This window comes from Mustela nigripes, chromosome 17 (genome assembly GCF_022355385.1).
Source record: "Mustela nigripes isolate SB6536 chromosome 17, MUSNIG.SB6536, whole genome shotgun sequence".
Classification (NCBI taxonomy): domain Eukaryota; kingdom Metazoa; phylum Chordata; class Mammalia; order Carnivora; family Mustelidae; genus Mustela; species Mustela nigripes.
In genome coordinates this window covers 4,674,947-4,696,997 of record NC_081573.1, presented here as the reverse complement: position 1 = coordinate 4,696,997, position 22,051 = coordinate 4,674,947, and the positions used below count along the sequence as shown (strand labels likewise).

At 58.1% G+C, this 22,051-nt stretch overlaps 2 protein-coding genes across 12 annotated transcripts in view; one reads left to right on the top strand and one right to left on the bottom strand.

The window, feature by feature from the left end:
- The window catches only part of MYH14 (myosin heavy chain 14), an 82,028-nt gene extending 79,375 nt beyond the window's left edge, over positions 1–2,653 (top strand). For all 7 annotated transcript variants that reach the window (XM_059382077.1, XM_059382075.1, XM_059382076.1 and 4 more), the window contains 2 exons: positions 1,573–1,745; positions 1,853–2,653. In XM_059382077.1, the coding sequence (XP_059238060.1) occupies positions 1,573–1,745; positions 1,853–2,006 (327 nt within the window). In that variant the 3' untranslated portion in view covers positions 2,007–2,653. The remainder of the gene's footprint in view (positions 1–1,572; positions 1,746–1,852) is intronic.
- Positions 2,654–6,113: 3,460 nt separating this feature from the next.
- KCNC3 (potassium voltage-gated channel subfamily C member 3) lies at positions 6,114–18,927 on the bottom strand. Of its 5 annotated transcripts, none has more exons than XM_059382800.1 (5): positions 18,031–18,927; positions 12,599–13,706; positions 10,897–11,088; positions 10,522–10,648; positions 6,552–6,637 (listed from the first exon to the last, which is right to left on the bottom strand). In XM_059382800.1, the coding sequence occupies exons 1-4, from the start codon at positions 18,910–18,912 to the stop codon at positions 10,545–10,547; spliced, it is 2,286 nt and encodes a 761-aa protein (XP_059238783.1). In that variant the 5' UTR covers positions 18,913–18,927; the 3' UTR covers positions 6,552–6,637; positions 10,522–10,544. The 5 variants fall into 5 exon arrangements, with proteins under 5 accessions (XP_059238781.1, XP_059238783.1, XP_059238785.1 ...); XM_059382802.1 differs by lacking the exon at positions 10,522–10,648 and adding an exon at positions 7,676–7,735 and having other exon boundaries at positions 6,553–6,637; XM_059382799.1 differs by lacking the exon at positions 6,552–6,637 and adding an exon at positions 7,671–7,735.
- Positions 18,928–22,051: the final 3,124 nt, after the last annotated feature.

Here is a 22,051-nt window from a genome sequence, read left to right as displayed (position 1 = left end):
GGGGGGTGGTCTCCACTGACAGAGACGTAGCCCATGCTGTCTGGATGCAGTGAGTTCCCATCATGAGAGGCCACATGTGACCACCATCCTGGGGCTTGGTGCATCAGTGGAGAGCTGGCATCGGTGACTTTGCGATCTGTCCATTGTGGGATCGAGGACAGGTCCTGGTGGGGAGCTGAGACAGCCAGGGAGAAGGAAGAACTGAAACCCTACCCAGAGGCTAGGCCAGGGCTAAAATCACAATGTGTAATGTTTACAGAATGCCTACTATGGGCCAGGCACTGTGCGAAAGACATTAGGTGTAGTATATTCAGTTTTTATCAGAACCCTGCAAGGCAAGTACTATCTTTTTCCCTCTTATTCGGGTGTTAAAAATGAGGCAGAGAGAGGTGAAGTAACTTGTTCATATTACTTAGCTCATAAGAGATGGCATCTGGGTTCAAACCCCAGGACTCCGACGGCAGTCTCTCTCTGCTCTTATTTATTTATTGAGCAGCAAGTGTGCCCCAAGTACTGTGCCACATGGTTTAAAAAACCAAAAAACAAAAACATGTTTGCATTCTCTTACCAGCCCCAATGAACAGGTGGGAGAACAGAAACTTCAAAAGGGGACACAGTTTATATCAAAGTCACACAGTTAGTAGAGACAGAGCCTGCATCAGATTCCGGGACTCTCTGACTGTAGATAGCATCACTGTGGCCTTAAAAGCTCTGCTGCCGCTTATTTGCCCTGCATCCCATCATTATCCGGCACCCACCACTGTATTTGGCATTGGAGATGTGGCTGTGAACAAAATAGAGAAGGTCCCTCATTCATGGAGCTCACATTTGTAGCATAAGGAAAGGAAGACACAAACCTATAAACAAGGAAAGATGAGGACAGATTGTAACAGGGGCTATGGAGGAACAAGAGAATGAAGAGAAAAGGAGAGGTAGAGGATTAGGGAATACTCCCTAGATTGGGGGTGAGGGGGTCGGGTCAGGAAGACCTTTCTAAGGAGGTGACATATGAATTGAGAACTGAAAGGAGAGAAAGAGCTAGGCAGGGGGAACAGCAGGTGCAAAGGCCCTGGGGTGTGGAAATAAGTTTGGTGAATTTAGAGCAAAAAGCCGAGCAGTGTGGCTGGAGAGAAGAATGGGGAGGGAAAGTTGAGTGATAAGAAAGGAGGCCAGAGGGGTTGGTGGGAGGCAGATAATGTGTGTCCCCTCCCCAGAGACAGAGATAGCAGGGTTTGGGGAAGGTCTTGGTGAAGATGGTCTCCCAGTGGGTTTATGGGAAGAAGACCCTGCAGGACCTGGAATGCCAGACTGAGGGGCTGGCACTTTGTCTCAGTGCCACTGGGAAGCCATGGGAGGGCTTTCAGCAGAGGAGAGATGGGGTCAGTCTGGGCATAGAAAGACCCCTCTGAGGCCAAGTAGGGGACAGCCTCACATTTGCAGCTGGGATGGAGGCTGGCAAGAGGATCTAGAACAACGCATCAACAGAAGGCAGGGGGCAGGAGGGATGGGGTTCTGGGGGCCCAAGGGAGTGGCAAGTACAGAGATGCAACCCAGTCCTCTGCTCCCACCAAGCTGGAAAAGGGCAACCTTCGGGTGAAGCAGCTGAAGCGGCAGCTGGAGGAGGCCGAGGAGGAGGCATCCCGGGCTCAGTCAGTCCGCCGAAGGCTGCAGCATGAGCTGGAGGATGTCACAGAGGCCTCGGAGTCCATGAACCGGGAGCTGAACACGCTGAGGAACCGGCTCCGGTAGGACCAGCCGCGCACGTGCACCCTCACTCCATAAGCCCCGCCCCCCAGCTCTCTCTGCCCGCCTCCTTTAACCTCTGTCTCTTGGTCTTCCCTCCTTCCTGCAGACGTGGCCCCCTCACCTTCACCACCCGCACCGTGCGCCAGGTCTTCCGACTGGAGGAGGGCGTGGTCTCGGAAGAGGAGGCCGAGGAGGCAGAGCCTGGGGCTGGGCCGGCACCACCAGAGCCTGACGGGCCGCCTGTGTCCCAGCCCCAGTGACCCCACCCTGTTCCCAGCCATGGCCCCTGGCCCCTGAAGGCCCAAGTGCCAGGAACCTTCCCTCCGACCTCCAGCTTCTTGCACTTGGGAAATGGTGCCACCCTTTGGCACTACAGCACTTACCAACCCAATGGGGGTGGGGGGGCGGGGGCTGCGACCTCCTGTAAAACCCTAAACACAGAGGAGCTGGCGAGCAGGGAGACGAGGACTGGGGCTTTCGCTGGGGAAGAAATCCAGGTGTAGTTGGCAAGCTGTGGTCCCAAAGGGCTTCCCTCCATCCTTAAGTTGTTAATGATCTTTATTAGCCAGGGAGCATGGCTTCCCTGGCCTCCGAAGCTAAGGCTCCCATTCCTCTCCCCCCACCCCCATTTCTTCCTCTCGCTCCACTTAGCCAGTGATCCCTGAACATCTGAGCGACAACAGCCCGAGCCCCAGGTCTCCACCAGCCTTTGTCCCTTGCAGAGGGGCGGGATAAAGGGACCCTTCTCCCCCTATGCTCCACCCTCCCTTCTGATTGCTCTTGTGTGATCACAGTTTGGTTGGATTTTCCTACGGGGCCTGGAGGAGGCTCTCATAGCCTCTCAACGTCCAGGCTGTTGCAGAAATAAACTCCAGCCCCAGCCCTTGGGGCTGTGTGTGTTCCTGCACAGAGATCTCTGATGGGGCAGCAGGTGGGGCAGTCTGCTGGTTCGAATCACAGCTGGCCAGTGTTGAGAGCCGCTGGGGTACCCGGCATTTAATGTGAAAAAACTCATTTCGGCCTCCTTCCCACATATTCCCTTCATCATAGGTGGGGAAACTGAGGCTGAGCTGTCCCTTGCTCCCAGACTCCCAGTAAGTGGCAGAAGGGATGCTGCACTCTGACCCTTTGCAAAACAGTGACAGAGTGACCATTGAGCCACCTTTTGGATGGCGATCCTTTGTTTAGCTGAACATGGGCGAAACGTGGGCCGCTCCTCTCAACCTTCAGCAGAACCCTAGAGGTAGGGATTCCATTGCTTTCCAGCACCTAGAATAGTGCCTGGCATGCCGTTGGAATTCATATATTTGCTGAATGAATAGATCACCCCTTCCTGCCCTATTAGAGTGGTGGAAACAAGCCCAGAGAGGTTGAGACTTGCCCAAGGACACACAACTACTAAGAAGCTGAACCCACACAGTCTGCCCATGGGCTTCAGAGTGGGCAATGTGGAGCATGTGGTCCTCGGGCCCTGACCTCCTGTTGGAGACCCAGCTCCACTCCTCTCCTGGGGTCATCACCCTGACTTAAGAGCTATTACCAGATGCCCTCACAGTTTCAAGTTAGGGGTGTGGATCCTCATTTTTAGCATCAGGGAAACTGAGGCAGTCACTTCTTACCCCCTCCCCCACACCATCCCCTAGAAAAGTAACAAGGTGAGAGCCAGCGATCAAGGGCATATCTGGACCCCCTGCCCCCCACAAAGCACACAGTCTTGCTACTTTAATATGACCCCTGTTGAAGACCCAACTCCTCTGTTCCCAAAACCCCCCCAAGCCGGCCCGGATCAGACCTCCCCAGCAAACAGGATGCAATTTTCAAATGAAAAGGAAACTTTTATTTTGGTGGAAGTAAGAGGGTGGGTGGGAAGGGGGCATGACACTTTTCTTTAGGGAGGGCAGGTGACATGCGGCAGCTTCTGCATTGGGCGGTTCATGCACCCAGGGTGGGCGTGGGGGAGACTTGGGGGTGGGGCCATGCCGACCCCTCCCTCCCTGCCCTGGGGGTGGGCTGAGAAGACCCGCCATTAGCACCAGAGTTGGACGATTTGCAGACCTCCCCTCCCCACACTGACTCCGGACACCCGCCCCCATCCCTGAGAGCGCCCCCTCGCCACTCCTCCCACCTCCCACTTCAACAGGCCAGGCCCGCCCCGCCCACATTTGAGAGAGAGAGTCTTATTGCTGTGTGTGTGATGGGGAGGAGGAGCCGCTGAACTCAGGGAGACCCCCCCCCCCGCCGTTCCTTCCTCCCCAATCGCCCCCCGCCCCGTGTCCGTGCGTTCCCGGAGCGCAGGAGGGGCGCGACATGCGTGTGGGGAGCGCGTCATGCAGCGCATGCGTGTAGTTGCAGGCACCCTGGCGGCCGAGGAGAAAAGGGGAGCCGGGACTCGGAAGTTGTCCCTTTAGCTCTCTCTTCCTCCCCGAATCCCACACTGTTGATTTGGGGTTTGGGGACGGTGGTGAAGGACGAGAGTCACGTTTTGTAAAAGTTTATGATCGTGATTATTTTCAAAAGCTTAACTAAAAAGCTGGGTACGTGTGGCAGATTGGCGAGCAGGGGGAGACGTTGGGAAGAGGTCTGTACCCTTTGGAAAAGATCCTCACCCCCTTTCCCTGCGCTGTTCGGCTTCCGTGAGGGTCATGGGAATCTGGGGGCTATTTTTTTTTTTTAAATAAGTTAAACCCTTTGGCAATATAACCGGTCCCCACCCCCATACCCTGGTGTCTGGAGCCCCTAGCCCTTTGCCTCGTCCCACCCCGCTCCCACCAGAACCTGCCCCACCCCTCACCCCTGATTCGCCAGGGTTTAGGGTCCAAGAGAAGGATGGGGGACTCAAAATGCCCCTTGCATAGGAATCGTTGCATCAAGAATCATGCTCAGTGACACCCCCCAACCCTCAGGCTGGGGGGGGGGGGCTCCTGAGGCCGTGGGAGCAGAAGGAGGGAGGTTGCTAATTCCGTGGGTCTCCAGCTCCACAAGGGGTGGTCCCCTCTAAGGATTCTGGGACCGTGTGGTCTCTGGGCTTGGGGGAGGTAGCGCATCCTTGAGCCAGGATGGGATATGAGAAATGATCTTCTGCCCATGAGCATCGCAGGACGAGGAATGCCGGGGAAGGATGGGCTGGGATTCCAGCCCCCGTAGGTTTGTCGTTTCCCAAGCTTCCGATGTTCCAGTGTCCCTTGACGGGGGGGGGGGCACAGCCTCTGCTGTGAGTGGAAACACTCTACCCTAAATAAACGGTGTCCAGGCTAGGCAGCTGTATCCGGACTTACCGGCTTCTTTGGAAGATGCCGTAAAAGACAAAACTTTTCTAGATTAAGTGTCCTTGTACTGCCTAAAACTTTAGCACATCACCAGGGGTCCAAATATAGCCCTCTGGGAAACACTGATGTCCATGAAGAGGGTCCGTTTGGGCATCATGTAGGGGGAGGGGCTCTTGGAAGAGGCAGGTCTAGGCATAAGAAAGGGGATGCCCAGGGGAAGGTCTGGTTCCCTGGAATTGCAGACAGGTTGAGCCTATCTTGGAAATTCTAGCATCAGGAGAACCTGAGGTGGATGTCTGATGTCAGAGATTTGGGGATATCTGGATGGGGGGGAGGCCTGAGGATTTGGGGGTGTCCAAGAAATGTCCAAGTGTGGGAAGGATTTGGAGCATCCCAAAGGCTAAAAGTGAGCTGAAGGGCTGGGTCAAGTCTTGGAGGTTCAAGGTGCTGGGATGCAGTCCAGGCAATGGGTGGGGTGGGGCTTGAGGGGGCAGCATCTGTATGCAGAGGTTAAGTCCCAGGACCCTGTGGGGATTTAGGGGATGCAGGGTGCCAGGGTTGGTCTCAGGAATTCTGGGTACAGGTCTCATGTCCTGGTAATTTGAGGGGGGTATTGGGGAATTTTGTGTGCTAGGGCCAGATCATCCCAGAAATTCTGAGATGGGAGGTCTGAGTCCATGCAGCAAGAATAGAGGCGAGCAGATCCCTTGGGGGAACGTTGGGATGGGGAGGGAGAATTGGGGAGAGATGACAGGGTCACATTCACCAGGGTTCCTCCTAAAGGCTGAGGGAGCAGCTGTCCACAGCACACACCCCATGCCTCTGCTTCTACCATCTGAGCTCAGCTCATTTTGGGGGCTCGAGTGACTGTTACTCCTTCCCCAATATTGTTGCTAATATATATATATATATATATATATATATATATATATATATATGTATATATATCACACCAATGTGATGGGTTGCCCTCCTGGGGTGAAGAGTAGGAGGCCAGGAAACCCTCCTGTGGCTTAAACTCCCTTTGAGATCCCTGCCCCCTTCCCAGAATGTCCCTTCCCTCAGTCCTGTGGCATGCAGCCCCTGGTGGCTTATTGCTGAGGTGGGGTGGGGTGGGGGGGTGTCCAGATTGAGGGAGGCATGCAGAGTAGGGGAGAGGTGCCCCAAAATATAATTGGCATAATTTGGACATATTTACAGGAGTTTATGGGAGCGGGATGTCCTATGGCTCATGGAGACCTGAGAAGGCTTTATTGGGGGGTAGGGTAGAGAGTTGGGGGGGCTGGACTTTGGCTCCTCCCCCTCCATCCTGGGGGCCCAGGTGGGGGTGAGGGGTCCGGGGGTGTCTGCTGGCGTCGTCGTCTCAGTTGCATATTATTAATGACTTTTTGATTTAAAAAAAAAAAACAAAACCCTTTCCCCCACCCCCAGCTCCTTTGACCTTCTTCCCTGTCACCCCCGAGTCCCCCCACAGGGGGGAGGGGAGCGCTAGAGGATGGAGGGCAGGGTTGGGGGAGCGCGGCGGGCGGCCCTGGGAGAGCCCGGGGGAGTGGCAAGGGGCGCGAGGCGCAGGGACACCCCACTCAGGCCCGCGATGCTGCTCAGGCTGCGGGATTTCTCGTAACCTGGGGGGGGGGGGGGTCGGAAACACGGGAGGAAGCATGGAGATGGGGGTGCAGGGGAAGGGTCCAACAGACAGAGAGACCCCGAGACAGGGAAGCAGAGGAGAAATGACCAGGAGGGAAGGGAGATGGAGAAAGAAAGAGAACAGAGAGCCAGAGACAGAAAAAGTCAAGAGACAGAAAAAGGTGAAGCAGAGGGTCAGGGATAGAGACATAAAATGAGGGAGACAGAGGGGATGGGAGACAGAGACACCAAGACATAACAAGACAGATGGCAGAGGCAAAGATGGACAGAGGTGGACCAAGGAGATGGAGAGAGAGGTGAACAAATTGGACAGTCAGTCAGCATCAAGGAGAAAGGTTCAGACATGGGGAGGGGGGAGAGACTCAGGGTTAGGAGGCAGGGTGATGCCCACCGAGCCTCCCTCACCCAACCCCACCGCAACCCGCCCCCCACCTCCCCTCCCCCTCCCCCGTTGGCCCCCTTATCTGAGGCAAAAAGGTGGGGGGCAGCAAGGCAGATGGTGGGCAGCCGGGCATGGGGAGGGAGCTTGGTGGAATGCATGTAGGGGAGCAGCCGGTGGGAGGGCTTGGGTGGGGGCTGACCTAGTGGTGGGGAAAGGGGGAAAGGCAGGTGATGGGGCTGTGGGAGGTGGAAAGGAGCAAAAGCGGGCAGTGCCTGGGGGGGGGGGGTTGCTGGAGAGCAGTCTGAGTGGGCCAAGGCTCACCTGCAGGTTGTAATGGGGTATCTTTAAAGGGTCATGAAGTCTTGAGGTGGAAACCTTCTGATGGGAAGGTTCTCACAGTGTCTTGAGAGCCAAAGGGATCTAAGACTGGGAGAGTATGTGTGTGGTTTCTTGAAAGCTTGGGAAGATCTGAGTTCTGCCAGTGTCTGGGGAAAGTTTCAGTACTTCTCTGGGCCATGCCAAGAGGTCTGTCTGGATGAGGGCATCTTGACCAGAGGGGAAGGGGCCTGGGGGGCCAGGGTTGGAAGCCCAGTATCTTGGGGACACCCCCTCCCAGCCATTCCCAATTGCTAACCTGGGGGGAAGGGGCAGGGGGGGACCGAGGGTCTCGCGAGGTCTCAGGCGGTGACAAGAGCTGGGGACAGAAATACACAGAGTCACGGCGGGGGGAGGGTGGTCAGGGGGAACCCCCCAACACAGCCTCACTGTTGGGGGGACGGAGAAACGCCGGAATCTCTTCCTCCTCTCTGGTGTTTTCCGGGGGAGGGGAGCAGTGAAATGGGGGCGGCCAGAGACATCAAATATGGAAGGAGCTTCCGGGGTGGCTGGGGAGGAGGACCAGGGGAGGAGTGGGTGGGTGCGGAGGAGGACCAGGGGAGGGAGGCTGGGGGAGGGTTAGGGAAGAAAGGGTAACAGGTGTCAGGAGTTGGACTCAGGAGGTTGGTGTGAGAAGAGGAGAAGGAAAGGGTCATGGGTGGGCAAGGGGTGGGCCAGGGGGAAGGGTCTTGGGAGGAGGGGGGGAGACAGTAGTGGACACCCAGGGAGGGCAGAGAGGAAGGGGGGGGCCTGGAGGTGGAGGGGGGGGGGGGGGGGCCCCGGGGGGGGGGGGGGGGGGGGGGCAGATGGCTCAGTCAGCCCCATCAGCTCCAGCCACTATTTGAGTTCAATGAATGGATTTTGGCATCAGAGGCAAGAGCAGCAGAGACCTCCACCCGCCCGCCCCACTCCACCCTCCCTCCCATTCCCAAATCCTCCCCACTCCCTGAGCCCCTCAGTTCTCTGGGGCCCATCTAGATCCTTGGGGTGGGGAACAAAGGGTGGTACTGGGTGCAAGCAGGGGGAAGGGTGAGGCGGGAGCAGGGAAGGGGGGGATAATGAGATGAAAATGGAGGATGAACTGGGGGAGATGGAGGGATGGAAAGAGAGGAGCCACAGTCCCTCCTGGACGAGGAGCCTGGAAGCCTGGATTCTCGTCCCTGTCTGCTCTGTGGCGGGGGTCACTCAAGGCCCCCCTGAACTGATGTGAAACAAGGAGCTTGAGACAAGGCTGTCCCTGGAGGCTCCCCAAGTCCTATGACAGCATCTTTGTAGGCTGTAAGCAGGAATTTTTGGGGCTATTATCTCTATTTCTAAAGAAGTTTCCACAGACTGTTGCGATCAAGTGCCTTCAGGCAGCTTCCCTATCACTTTGAAGATCAAATCCAGCCTCTCACCAAAACCTATCATGATCCTTCCTACCCCCCGCCCCGCATACCCTGTCTGGCACACTTGTTCCCTTTGGATAGTCACTTCCAGCCACACACCCCTCCTTGCTTTTCCTTTGACAAACCAAGCTCACCCCATCTTAGTACCCCTGGACTTTTGCACTTGCTGTGCCTTCTGACCAGCTGGCCCTTTGCACTGTTCAGGTTTCGGTCTTACCTCCTCAAAAAGCCCTTTGCAGACCACCCCCCTCCCAGTGGCCCCCCCCTCTGAAGTGGCCAGAGTAATCACCTTGTTCGTTCATTTGATTTTCTGCTCCCCGGATCAGGGGGTGGCAAACGTTTCCTGCAAAGGGCCAATTCCTAAATATTTTCAGCTCTGTGGGCCACACATTCTCCGTGGCAGCTCTTCCACTCTATTTACAAAACAGCTTGCTGGCAGACTTGGCCCCTGGGCTGAAGCGTGCCAATCTGTGCTCTAGCATGTTCGCTCTGTGATGGCGGATTCTTGCTCTGTGCGCTGCCAAATCTCCAGCGCCTGGAGCTGTGCCCTCAGTAATGAGCTGCTCCGTGAAGGAGCGGATGGAGGGATGGAGGAAGCAAGCCCTGTGCCTTAAGCTAGGGTGGCTCCGAAGACTACAGAATGTGTGTTCGCTTCCTGGCAGAAAATAAATGCCCGACTGTGTTTGCTGAAAGATTCCTCGACTACCTTGCCACTCTCTCCCCCTCATCTGCCCACCGCTAGTCCCCAGCCCCCTCCCCATCCCTGACTCCCTCTACCTTGTCCCTTCCTCTCCATCCCTGTGCACAGCCCTGAGCTGGGTACAGGCAGCATCCTCCCCCTCCCCCTGGATCTTCATCCAGCCTCCTGACCTCTACTCACACACAGCCCAAGAGCCCACCTGCCCTCCCCGGGGCCCTAACCAAGGTCCTGGCCTTTCAGTCCAGTCCGGCTTTCCTGCCTGTCTACCTGCCAGTCCCCAGTCTCCTCAGCTTTGCTTGTGCTGGTCCCTCTGGTCACCACCGTCTAATGAGATCATTTCTTCGCTTGAGGTCAGGCTAACTCCAGACATCAGTTCCTTCGGGAAACCTTCCCTGTCGCTTCCCTCCTACCCTGGAGAGTTCCAGTGTTCCGCATACTGTGTGTCCCTGCGCTACCTCCACTTCCAGAGATCACCTCAAACAGGAACTTTCTAGGTCAGTGTCTGCCTCTCCCATCAAACCGGGAGCTCCCCCGGGGCAGGGGGATGGTCTTCCCTGCTGCCTCCCTGTGCTGAGCACCGGGCCAGGGATGTGCAGGTACAGACAGATACTCTGTGCATGCCTTGGTCTGTTCACAAGTCGCTGCATGAGCAACTGAGTCCCCCTCACCCTGGCTTGCACCTAGAAGTGTGCTGGGTGTGCACCCTGCTTTCTTCATTGAATTTAAAAGACACCCAGGGGGGAGGCAAGGGAAGAGATGAGGATAGGGGTGAGGCTGGAGCTCAGTCGTGATGGGCAGGGGAGGGAGGTCAGGTGGGGAGGCCTGGGTTAGTTCTGGTGGGTGAGTGAGGGGCAGGGCAAGTCCTGGGCAGGTGGGTATAGGTTCGGGGTCGTGGCTGCAGGTTAATTGGATGGAGCCGTTCAGTGAGGGGACGGGAGTCTCGGTCAGTGGGGGCCACATGTTCTCAGAGGGGTTAGTCAGGAGGGAGGTGGGGATCCAAGGTTGGGGGCTACTTACCCCGGGGGGAGGGGATTCGTCCGCTAGGGGGATATCCAGGCTGCAGCGTTGGCGTTGAGGTCGGGCAAGAAGCTTGGGGGGCCTGGCTTACGCCAGTCTGGGGGGGGCAGTGGGGGAGCACCGATGGCTGGGGGTGGGGGAAGAGGCCAGAGGGTCGGGGGGTGGGTGTGGGAGATGGAGATGGAATAAAGACAGGTGAAGGGTCAGTGGTGAGGAAATTTGGGGGTGGGAGGTGTCTGGGAGGAAGGGAATTTGGGGCCAGGGGATACGGGAAGGGAAGTCCAGCACCTCCTCCCCCCACCTCCCTCTCCCCCCTCCCCTGAGGGAGGGAGAGAAAGAGAGGGAGGGTCCCGGGGCCAGTGGAGGGCACCTCACCTTTCCGGATGGAGCCATCAGGGGAAGGGGCATAGTCGGTGAGGAGGAAGCAGGCTCGGTCCCGGCTATAGCGGCCTCGGCTCCCAGGGGTGATGGGGCTCTTGTCTTCCGGGGACATGGCGGGCTGGTCGATGGCTGGGCAGTCCTCATGGGCAAGCGCAGCTGCAGCGGGGTCCCCATTGGGGCGGGGATCTGCATGGGGTAGGGGGGTCAGACAGAGACAGAGAGGACAGAGTGAGGTGTGGGAACTCAAGATGGAAGATGGAGGGGAGATTAGCAAGGAGGGTGTTGGAGAATGTTGGGTGCCAGAAGTAGGTGATTGAGGGGCACGGTGTCTCAAGGAGAGGACAGGAGGGGTGCACAGTTGGAAGCAGGGTGTCAGGGTGTGTGCTGGTGGGTTCAGGGAGCCAGTCATTGGGGGTGGGGGGAAGGACAACCGGGAGAGGGAAGGGCAGCCAGGGGTGGGTGTGGATGGAGGGTGCTGAGTGGTAGGAAGTGGTGGTTGGGCCAGGTATTAGGTGCTGGAAAGGGCAGGGCTGGGGTGGGGAGTTGGGCATTTGGAGGGTGGTTAGGAAGTTGGGTGAGTGCTGGGAAGGAGGCTGGGATAGGGTGCTGGGGGGGCAGTTGGTTGAAGTGAACTAAGTAGGACTGGGATGCAGTGTTGGGTTGGTAGGGTACCTGGGTTGGGATGGGTTTGGAGGATTGGCTGGGAGATCTAGAGGACAGAGAGGGAGTGGCTTAGGGATTGTATTGGGTGCTGGAAAGGGCACAGTGGGGAAGGGTTGGGAAGGTGACAGGGTAGGGAGGGGAGAAGTGGGGGTCCCCCAGGCTCTGACTTAAGCTATTTTTAATTGGTGTGAAACTGGGTCAGCGGCTGAGGGAGCAAGATGAGGGCCAGGCCGCCCAGCTCCCTTTCTTGACCTACTTAAGTCGGGGGGGGGGGGGCCCCCGCCCCGGACTGCCCCCAATCAGCCCCTCAGAGGCCCAGACCCCCTGGGGGGGGGGGGTGGGCAACACCCAGTCAACTCTCTTCTAGCTCATCTCCTTTGCTTCCCCTCTTTATCTCGGCAGCCTCTGTCTCTCAGACCCCTCTTGGGCTGCTCTTGCTCTTGGCACAGCCCAAGCCAGGCCCTAGGTCCCGAGTCACCATCACGTGGCCGGTCCACCCTCTGGGCCTATCTTCTTAGCCTCTATCTTCTGGGTTTTTAAGCCTTGTCTCCTCTCTTGGCCTCACTGTTATTAGAACCTGAACTCTCTGTCACTGACCCTATCCCCACCCCTCCCTCCATTTGTCCTCACTCTCCTGCTCAGTGACAATTGCCTGATTTCTGACTGTTGCTTTTAGACTCTTTTCTCAGGGTCATCACTGGAAGACTCTGAGGTTGCAACTGTCCTTTGGCCAGGTCTCCGGCCAGCCAGTGATTCCCACATTAGACCCGCTCTGTGCGGGTGTCTGAGTCCCCCTGGCCAGAGGCTCATTACTCTGCCTCCCAGGTCCCCCGGAATGTCTGTCTCTCCCCAAGCTGTCTCCTTCACACAGAATTTGTTTCTGTGCCTTTTCACTGACCTCAGCAATAGCCATTCCCCTTTCCCTCTCTCCTCTGTCATGAAGCCCCCATCTCTCTTATCCTCAGCAGTGACCTCCCGCCTGCTAAGAACCTCTCTACCTCCCCACGGCCCCGCCCCCATGCACCCTTCTCACCTGCCCGGTTGATCTCAATGACTTCCTCCTGAGCCAGAGGGCAAGGCTCCCCAGGAGCTGGCAGAGGAGGCAGCCCCATGATCCCGAGCCCACCCGCTCCCCCCCTGAGCAGCCCGGGGTGCGTATGGGGGCCGGGTGGGTAGGCCCCAGCCACAGTCACCCCCACCGAAGGTGGGGTGATGGGGGGCGGGGGGCTGATGCCGCCGCTGCCGTGGTGGGCGTGGTGCGGGGGCGGTGGGGGAGGGTCAGGCTTGCAGTAATTGGGAGAGCCGGGCTGCGGGGGTCGGGGGATATGTTTGTTCTTCTTCTTGGGCAGCTTCTGCTTGGCCATGGCCAGCGAGTAGTACATGCCAAAGTTGTTGACGATGACGGGCACGGGCATGGCGATGGTGAGCACCCCGGCCAGGGCACACAGGGCCCCGACCAGCATCCCTGACCACGTCTTGGGATACATGTCTCCGTAGCCCAGGGTCGTCATGGTGACCACGGCCCACCAGAAGCCAATGGGGATGTTCTTGAAGTAGGTGTGGTTGGAGCCCAAGATGTCATCGGGGTCCGCGCCGATGCGCTCAGCGTAGTAGATCATGGTGGCGAAGATGAGCACGCCCAGCGCCAGGAAGATGATGAGCAGCAGGAACTCGTTGGTGCTGGCGCGGAGCGTGTGGCCCAGCACGCGCAGCCCCACAAAATGGCGCGTGAGCTTGAAGATGCGAAGGATGCGCACGAAGCGGACGACCCGCAGGAAGCCCAGCACATCCTTGGCGGCCTTGGAGCTGAGGCCCGACAGGCCCACCTCGAGATAGAAGGGCAAGATGGCCACGCAGTCAATGATGTTGAGGCTGCTCTTGAGAAATTCCACCTTGTCCGGGCAGAAGGTGACACGCATAAGGAACTCGAAGGTGAACCAGACCACGCACACGCCCTCCACATAGGTCAGGAAGGGCTCCGTCTCCACCTCCACATTGGTGATGTTCTCTGGTGGAGCCCCGGGGATTGGGGAGGCCTGGGTCACCGTCTTGTTGCTGATATGGATGAAGCCTTCATGGGTCTCCAGGCAGAAGGTGGTTATGGAGATGAGGATGAAGAAGAGGGAGGCGAAGGCCACATACTGTGAGGCAGGGCAGGAGAGAGAGGGCAAAAGATGACCCAGGCATCTGGTCCACCAGCCAAGTCCACAGCGGCCCCTTTTCCCAGCCCCAGACTCCAGGGAAATTCAGAAACCCCATACCTCCATCACAGCCCGCACCCTGCTGTCCCCTCTAACACCTGAAAAAGGGGAGGAAAAGGATCGGAGGCAGCTCCCCCCAGCTTGGGATAGGAGCTGACTCCAGCAGTGCAAACAGATGGGCAACTGTTTTCATGGAAGCAGCAATTTCTGGTCCTTTGCTCTATGTCCAGACCACATTCCCACACTCTGTGTCCTATCTCAGGACTTCCCAGCAGGCTCCAAGGATGCTGGGGGGAGGGATAGGGGTGTGGTGTGGCGGGAGACCAAGATCACTCACCCTCTGTGTATCAGAGGCTTTGGAGCTCAGCTTGGAGCCAAGGGAAGGGGAAGGGGGGAAGGTGGGTGGGGAGACAGAGTACCTGACGGTTAAGAAAGCCTGGATTTGAATCCAGCCTTTCCTGTGCCTAACTTGGGCAAAAAGTTTAAGCTTTCTACACCTCAGGTTTTTTGTTGTTGTTACCAGATTATTATGAGGATTATGTTAGATGAATATACAGAAGTCCTGGCTCCAGAAACAGTGCTTGGCCCAGCATCTGGAACTCAGTAAGCCAGACTGCGCTCCTGTTAGGGTACGTGGGCATCCATTAGTTGGAGACCTTCAGAGAGCCTTCAGAGAGGCCTTCAGAGAGCAGCCAGGGCTTAAGGACTCTGGTCCCAATGACCAGCTCCAGAGAAGGGAGAAAGCTCGGTGTCACCCTCAACTAGAGAGGACAGCAAAGGGCCGGAACCACAGAGGGGTGTTAGGGCCATAAACAGGAAAGGAAGTGAAGAGTCAAGTCTGCAGAAATAGAAAAGGAGAAAAGCAAGGAGGGTTGGGGTTTCAGGCTGTGGAGAGGAAAGGAGGGTCAGGGGCCCAAGCATCAGGGGAGATGATGGAGCCAGGGCCATAGAGGTGACCAGGCTTTAGCCAAAAGTGCAGAAAAGGGGTGGGGCGCACATGTGTTATTTCAAGATGGAGAGAACCAGAGTCCTGAATGCAATGGTGTAGATTTTGAAGAAAACCTTGAGGAGCAGAGGAGGTGCGGTCAATATCTTAGAGAAGGAAGGGGACAGAGCTGGCCCCTGGAGATGACAGTGGGTTTTATCAAATATGCAGAGAAGAGAAGAGTGGGATTAGTGCCTTGCAGGGAGAAGGAGATGGGTGTTAAGGCAAAGGGGGGCTTTAGTCAGTTGGGTAGAGGAGGAGGGAGGACCTGGGCAGCTTGAGTTTTAATCAGGGATGCAGAGAAAAGCGGGGGGCCCAGGCTCCGACTGCAGACAGCACCAGCCCTTGGGGTGGGCTGGGGGCCTGCACACCCCTTCAGCCACTCCCCTTCCTCCACAGGGCTGGGGGGCGGGGTCTGGACTTGGGAAGGCTCAACTTTAATCTGAAGTGCAGAGCAGAGAGGTGGGCCAGAGGCCAGAGGCCGCCGCACAGCGCATGCCCCGTGCTCCCCCGCCCGCTCCGAGCCGGGTGCGCGGCGCAGGCTGCGGCACCGCAATGGGGGCGGGCCGGCCGGGCCGGAAGGCGGAGCGCGCGGCGGCCAGCACCGTGGCCAGCTCCCCCGCCGCAGTGCGCAGCCGCCGCAGCTGAGAGCGGTCTTAACCCCCTCCGGGCCGGAGCAGAGCAAGCTGGGCGCAGCCGCAGTGCCGCTGCTTCGCTTCGGGTGGCCGCAGGCAAGGAGTTTAACTCCTTCCCTCCCAGGGCAAGGAAAGAAAGGTGGGCACCCGTCGCAGAGCGCAGCTGTAGAGTCTGGACTGCGTTGGGGCTGGTTTAATCCCTTGCCCCCAGGTGGTTCAAAAGCAGAAGGGGCAGGAGGGCAAGGAGTCTCTGTAAGAAGGAAAAGAAAAATTACGGGGAGGGGAGGGAGGATGAAGTAGGGCTGTATTCTCTACGTTGCACTGGCCTCTGCTCCCAGCTCTGTCTGTCAAGCTCTCTCACTTGTAGTCTGGAAAGTACCTGGCAAGCCGACACTCAAAAACCGTTTGTGTAGTAAGTGAGTGACAACCCTCACTCCCCCATAACTGTCCCGGACCCCGAGGTCTCACCTCAGCACCCTTCAACGGAGTCACGAGAGAAGGGTGCCCCAGCCATAGGGGAGGAGGCCACTCAGAGGCCTGAGGGGCATTTAGGGCTAAGGCCCTTCCGAACCTCCTCCTCCCTACCTACCCCCACCCAGCCCCAAATCTCGCCAACTCAGCGCTTCCTGGGACCAAACTTTATGCAGTGCCTCTGGGCTACCCCCCCCCCTTTCGCTCCCTCCCCTGGCGCGAATGCGGCACTGCGGCTCCACGTCCTTCCCGGCCCAGGACACGGCACGGTGGGGGGAGGGGCGGACAGGTTCCTCCGGGTGTTTGGGTCCCCCGGAGGCTAGGAGAGGGCCCGGGAGTTGTACCTCTTTCCCCTCCTTTCTGATCCTCCCCCCACTTTGAACTGTCCCCCTCTCTTCCAACACAGGGAGGAAGTTAGTAGGAGGAAGAGGTTCAAGGGAGAACAAAGGGGGAGGGTAGCATTTAGCCCAGGAAGTTAGAGACCTTTGAAGGAAGTTTTGGGGGGTAAGATGAAGGGAGCTTTGGGATAAATTTGGCATTTCAAGGGAGTTAAGATTAGAGTGTGAACTCTCTGGTTCACTTTTGGGGTAGGGGAGCAGAGAGGCCCAGCCCTGGGGTTTGGCTGATGGAGAGGTGGGGAGCTTGGGAAAGGGGGAATGCGCAGAGCTGGGGTAGGGACCAGTGGAAAGATACCAAGGCAGAGTAGAAAGAACTGGGAGCTATTTTGAGAGGAAGTTTTGGGACAGATAACTGGGGGTGGGGGAGGGAGTCCCAAAGATTGAGGTTCAGTAAAGTAGGAGAAAAGTCAGTTGATTGACTTGGAAAAGGACTGGGAGGCTCTGGATGGGGGATCCTAGAGATAAAAAGTGGGAAGGGAGAAGAAGCTGGGAGAATCTGTGGATGAAGAAGGCATATGGGAGCTTCTGGAGAGGAAAGACATATTATGGGGGCTCAAGACTCTTCTGAAGACACTGAGGAGGAGTGTGAAAGGCTTGGGGGAAGTCTGGAGCTTTATAGGGAAAGTCCTTGGGATGGGAGTTGGCGTGGAGGATGCAGGAAGATATGTGAACACAGACACAGAGGGGACTGGATAGGGTCCCAGGAGGAAAGGCTCCTCAAGACTCTGTGTTGCCATAGGGGAGAGGGGGAAAGTGTGCTAGCCAGAGCAAGTGGTTTGGGGGCTCACAGGGATCCAGGAGGTTCTGAGATTGAGGCAGAGTATTCTAAGGCTTTGAGAGCACAGTGGGGTTCAAAAATAGCCAGAAGACTCAAAATTGAAGAGAGAGGAGGTGTAGGGAGAGGGGCATAGGGAGAACCCCAGGGACTGAGGGTTGGAGAGGAGCTTCAGAGGAGAGGCAGCTTGCAGGGAAAGGTAGGGGCAGTGTTCACAGAGTCTGGGACACTGAAGGTTAAGAAGAGAGGTCTTCTGGGGGCACCTGGGTGGCTCAATGGTTTGTGCCTCTGCCTTCGACTCAGGTTAAGATCTCAGGGTTCTGGGATCAAGCCCCGCATTGGGCTCTCTGCTCAGCAGGGAGCCTGCTTCCCCCTCTGTCTCTGCCTGCTGCTCTGCCTACTTGTGATCTCTATTTCTCTGTCAAATAAATAAATAAATAAATAAATAAATAAAATCTTCAAAGAAGAAGAAGTCTTCTTCTGAGGGTCTGGGGATGGTCCAAGAAACTGAGGGCTGCAGAGGGGTTCTCTAGCGGTCTGAGGGGATGACCCAGAGAGGTGAAAAGGATTTACAGGGGCTCAGAAGACTCGGGGCTGGAGAAAGTTCTTCTGAGGGTCTCACAGGAGTCCAAGAAAGGAGGTAGTGAGGTTGTTCAGAGAAGCCCAGGAGATTCACAGACGGGGCAGAAGTTTCTAACGTGTTGGGGAGCCTAGGGAAGCCGGGTGGGGTTTGGAGGGATCTGGGGTATTCTGAAGGTTGAGGAAGCGTCTTCCGAGGATCTGGGAATGGCAGGGAGAGGGGGTGTGTTCACAAAAGTACGGGAAACTCGGGGTTGGACAAAGAGGCTTCTCTAGAAGAACCTGGGAGGCCCAGAGACCAGGAAGGCCAGAAGGGGTTGGGACCCGCCGCCGGATTCTGCGGGTTAGGATGGGGGCACTCCTAAGGGGCTGGGATCTCCAGGAAGGGGAGGAGGGATGGGGGCTCTGAGAGCACGCTCACCCTGGCGGCCCGCGACGAGTAGGGGTCCTCGAAGAGCGCCCACACGCGGGGCTGCCAGCGGCGCCACCACGTGCCGCCTGCGCCGCCCGCGCCCCCTGGCGGCCCCCCGGCGCCGCCGCCCGCGTCCTGGAAGCAGAGGCGCTTGAGCTCGCCTCCCGCGCCGTCCAAGCCGCCGCCGCCCGCACCCGCCTCGTCGTCCAGGCCCGCGTCGTGGGCGGCGGCGTTGGCGGCGTTGGCTGCGCCCGCTGGGTCCGGAGCCTCAAAGGAGTCGAGCGCCTCTTCGGCGTCGCGGTGCTGCCGGTAGGTCATCCAGCAGCAGGCCTCCACGTCGGTCTCGTCGATGCCCCAGAAGCCGAGCTCCTCCTCGAAAAGCGGCCCGCACACGTCGGCCGGACAGTGCAGCTTGCCTGTGCGGTAGTAGTTGAGCACGTAGGCGAAGACTCCCGGGTGCCGGTCAAAGAAGAACTCGTCAGCGCCGGGATCGTAGTCGAAGCGCGCCGCCGCCTCGGGCTCCGTCAGGCCGGCCAGCCGCGTCCCCGGCAGGGTGCGCAGCGTCGAGCGGTACGTCTCATGGCGCACGCCGCCCACGTTGATCACGATCTTGCCGCTGTCGCCACCGCCGCCGCCGTGCCGCCCCATGGCCGCCGCCGGCAGCCCGGGGCATGGCTCGGCGCGCCGGCCCCCGGGCCCGCGAGGTGCCGGGGGGCCCGCCGAGGACGCGGCGGGGCCGGGCTGCGCAGACTGCTGCTGCTGCAGCGGCGGCGGTGACGGTGGCGGAGGAAGCGGCGGCGGGGACTCGGGCGGCTGCAGCGGTGGTGCCGGCTGCTGCTTGCTGGCCCCCTGGCGCCCGCGGAAGGACGAGACGCAGACTGAGCTCAGCATTGGACGGGGGGCGGGGCGAGAGGGGCGGGGAGTAGGGGGCGGGGCCTCAGGGGGAGAGGCAGACAGGATTGGGTGGAGGAGACGACGAGGGAAGGGGGCGGGGCCTCTGTAGGGGAGGTACAGAACTGATTGGCCTGGGGGAGGTGGGGCGGGGCTCAGGCAGGGAGAAGGTCGGAGACTCGGCACAGCCTAGCTGGACGGGGCGGGGCTGCAGGTGAAGCACACCGATTGGATCTTTCTGAGAGAAGGGGCGGGCGGAGCTAGGCGTTAGGGGGCGGGACCGACAACTAAAGCTGAGGGGCTGGACTGCGCAAGGAAAACGGAGGAGGTGGGACCAGATATGAGATCTGAGTGAACTGAAAAAAGGAATGGGTGCAGCAGAGAAAGGGGACACGTCCAAACTATTTAAAGACTTCTGACTGGCATGGGGGAGACGGTCCTGACTGGACAGAGAGCTGGCAAGCAGGACCCGGTGGGGAAGGGCGGATGGAGACAGTCGGCTTGGGCCCCTAACTTCGCTTTGTCGCCACAGGGCGGATCATAAGGAGAGGCAGGGCCCTGAGAAAGTTACGAGCAGTCCTAATTGGCCTGGGAGAGTGAGGGGGCGAGACTAAACGAGGGGCGGGAACTGGAAATGTAGAGTACTTTGGCGAGACTGGCACTAGGCTGGAATAGGGACTGAGACCCAGTGAGGAGGAGCGCACGTAAGCGAGGCCTGGAAACCTGAGAGCGTCTGGCTAGGACTAAGAAAGGGGGCAAAGTAAGGAAGAGGAGGGACCGGAGCTGCAAACTTGTCCTGGTTAGACAGTGCTGGGCCGGGAAAATGAGAGTCAGGATGGATGGAACGGATCTGAAGAAGGTGGGCGGGGTCTACGAATGGTAGAAAACCTCTTGAAGGGCGCTGTGGGAAGGCGGGAGTATGGTTCTAAGAGGCTTGTAAGGAACCAGGCTAAGCGGGGTGGGGCTGGGTTGAGAGTAGAGAACGGATAATGGGTACACTATGGGAAAGGTGAGATCTGCAGGGTACAAAGATACTGGGCTGGTTGGAAGGGTGGGACCTGGAATGGGGAGTCTTGGGGCTCAGAAACTGGGAGAGAATCGTAAGAGTCAGTGGGGCTTTTAGAGGGCGATACAAGAACTTCCAACTGCTGATGAAAAAGGGACCAAGTCTACACAACAGCGAACTGCAGACTGGAGACCAAAGGATAAATGAGGACTGGTGAAGAGGGAGTCTTAAGGGCGGCGGAGGGGAAAAACCTAAGCGCTACGAAGGCTAGGAAATAAGCAGGACCAATGAAAAAATGGGGTGGGGCTAGGTGTCCGGGAGTCCGGGCGGGAGGGGAGAGAGGGAGGTTTGGGGCGGGGCTATATGAAGGGCGTGTCCGGCCCCGCCCCCTTAGCTGGCCAGACGCCGAGTAGCAGGGCGCAGGCGCTGGGGCGGGGCCAGCGGCTGCTGCCCGGGCTGCGGCGGGAGGAGGCGGTGCCTGCGGGAGCGAAGGGGGTGGGTCAGGGGCTGCGGGCTTCCTCCCGCGGCACTATCCCTGGCCCGCCGCCTCCCTCTGCAGGTGCGGCGGCTGGTTCGTATCGCCTACCCACCCACCCCCCGCTCCCGTTTCTGTGTCTCTCGATGTCTTTCTCTCCCCTTTCTCTGAGTATTTGTCCCTTCGTCTCTGCCCTCACCACTCTGAGACTCTGGCCCCTCTTACAAGTCTCTACCCTCCCTCTGGGTCTCTGTCCCATGGTTCTCTGAAGGTGTCCCTCTCCTCTGAGTCTTTGCCCCCATCCTCTCCCCCAATTGTGTCTCTTTCCCCCCTATCCCCAGTCTCTTTCTCCTGGTTTCTGTACCTTTTTCTCAAGGATTTGCCTCTATCTCTGGGCCTCTGTCCCCTCCCTGTCTCTATCCGTCCTCTTTGTGTCTCTAACCTCCACTACCCCCTCCCCGCCCCTCCTCGCCAATCTGCCCCTTCTCTGGGTCGCAGTCCCCCTTGTTCTAGGACCCTGTCTCCCACTCTCTGGGTCTCTGTTCCCTCCAACCCTCTGTCTTCTTTGTGTCTCTGTCCTCCACTCCCCTCTCCCAATCTCTACTCCCCACCCCCTTCTCTGCCCATTCATCTTGCCTTTCTGTCCCCCTTGCTCTTGTTCTCTTACAACCTCCCTCCCAGTATCTTTTTCCTCTCCTCCACCACTTTCCCTCCCTTGTAAGTGCCTTTTCTCTTTCTGCCCTTTCTTTTTCTCTGTGCCCCTATTTGGGTCTCTATCCTCGCTCCCTGTGTCTCTTTTGCCCCCTTCTGAGTCTCTGTCCCCACTTCTTTGGGACTTTGTCCTGCTGTCATTTGGTCTCTGACCCCCCCCCCCATCACACCCTCTAATCCCCATCCTGGCCAGGACTCGAGGCTGCGTCACTGCGGAGAGAGTTGCAGAAGTGAGGCCCGTCCTGCAGACCAGGGAGGTAGCTTCCCTCACCCCCTAGACCCTGGGCTCCCCCGCTGCCCCCGATTCAGTATCCTGAATCCAGTATCCGTGAGCAGTCCTAAAGCCCCCGATGGGACCCAGAAAGGCAGAGAAGAGACATCGGAGCCTCCTACTCCTCTCTGCCCAGAATTCTGGTGTATCCCCAGGCAGAAGCAGTGAGTCTTGAGGTGAGGGACTGGACTTAGGCTGAGGCTTGGGTTGGGTAAGGTTTCTGAGCAAGTCGGGTGTGAGGGTGGTGACTGGAGGAGGAGTTGGGTAGGCCTTAGGAGTGGGAGTAGGGGCTAGAATAAGGACCTAAATCAGCCATGCTCCTTTATATCCTCTCCCCTCCCCCCAACTCTACTTTTCTCTTCTGCTTTTGACAGCAGTCAGGCACGGGATCAAGTTACCAAACCAGCGATTTTTGCGGAGGTCAGAAGATGTGGAGAAGGTGCGAAGGAGAGGGAGGAGGCTGAAATAGGGGTGAGACTCCAGATTAAAGACCATAGGAGCAGGAAGGAGGCCCCAGGGCAAGGAGTAACAGGATAGTCCAGACTCCATCAGGCCCTGGGAAAAATGAATGCCATCACTCCCTCATGGCCCTCCCCAGACCCCACTAGGTTATGTGGGGGGATTTGTGAGCCTGGATTCTGTATCCGTGGGGTAGGCTTCTGGAGGCATAATGTAG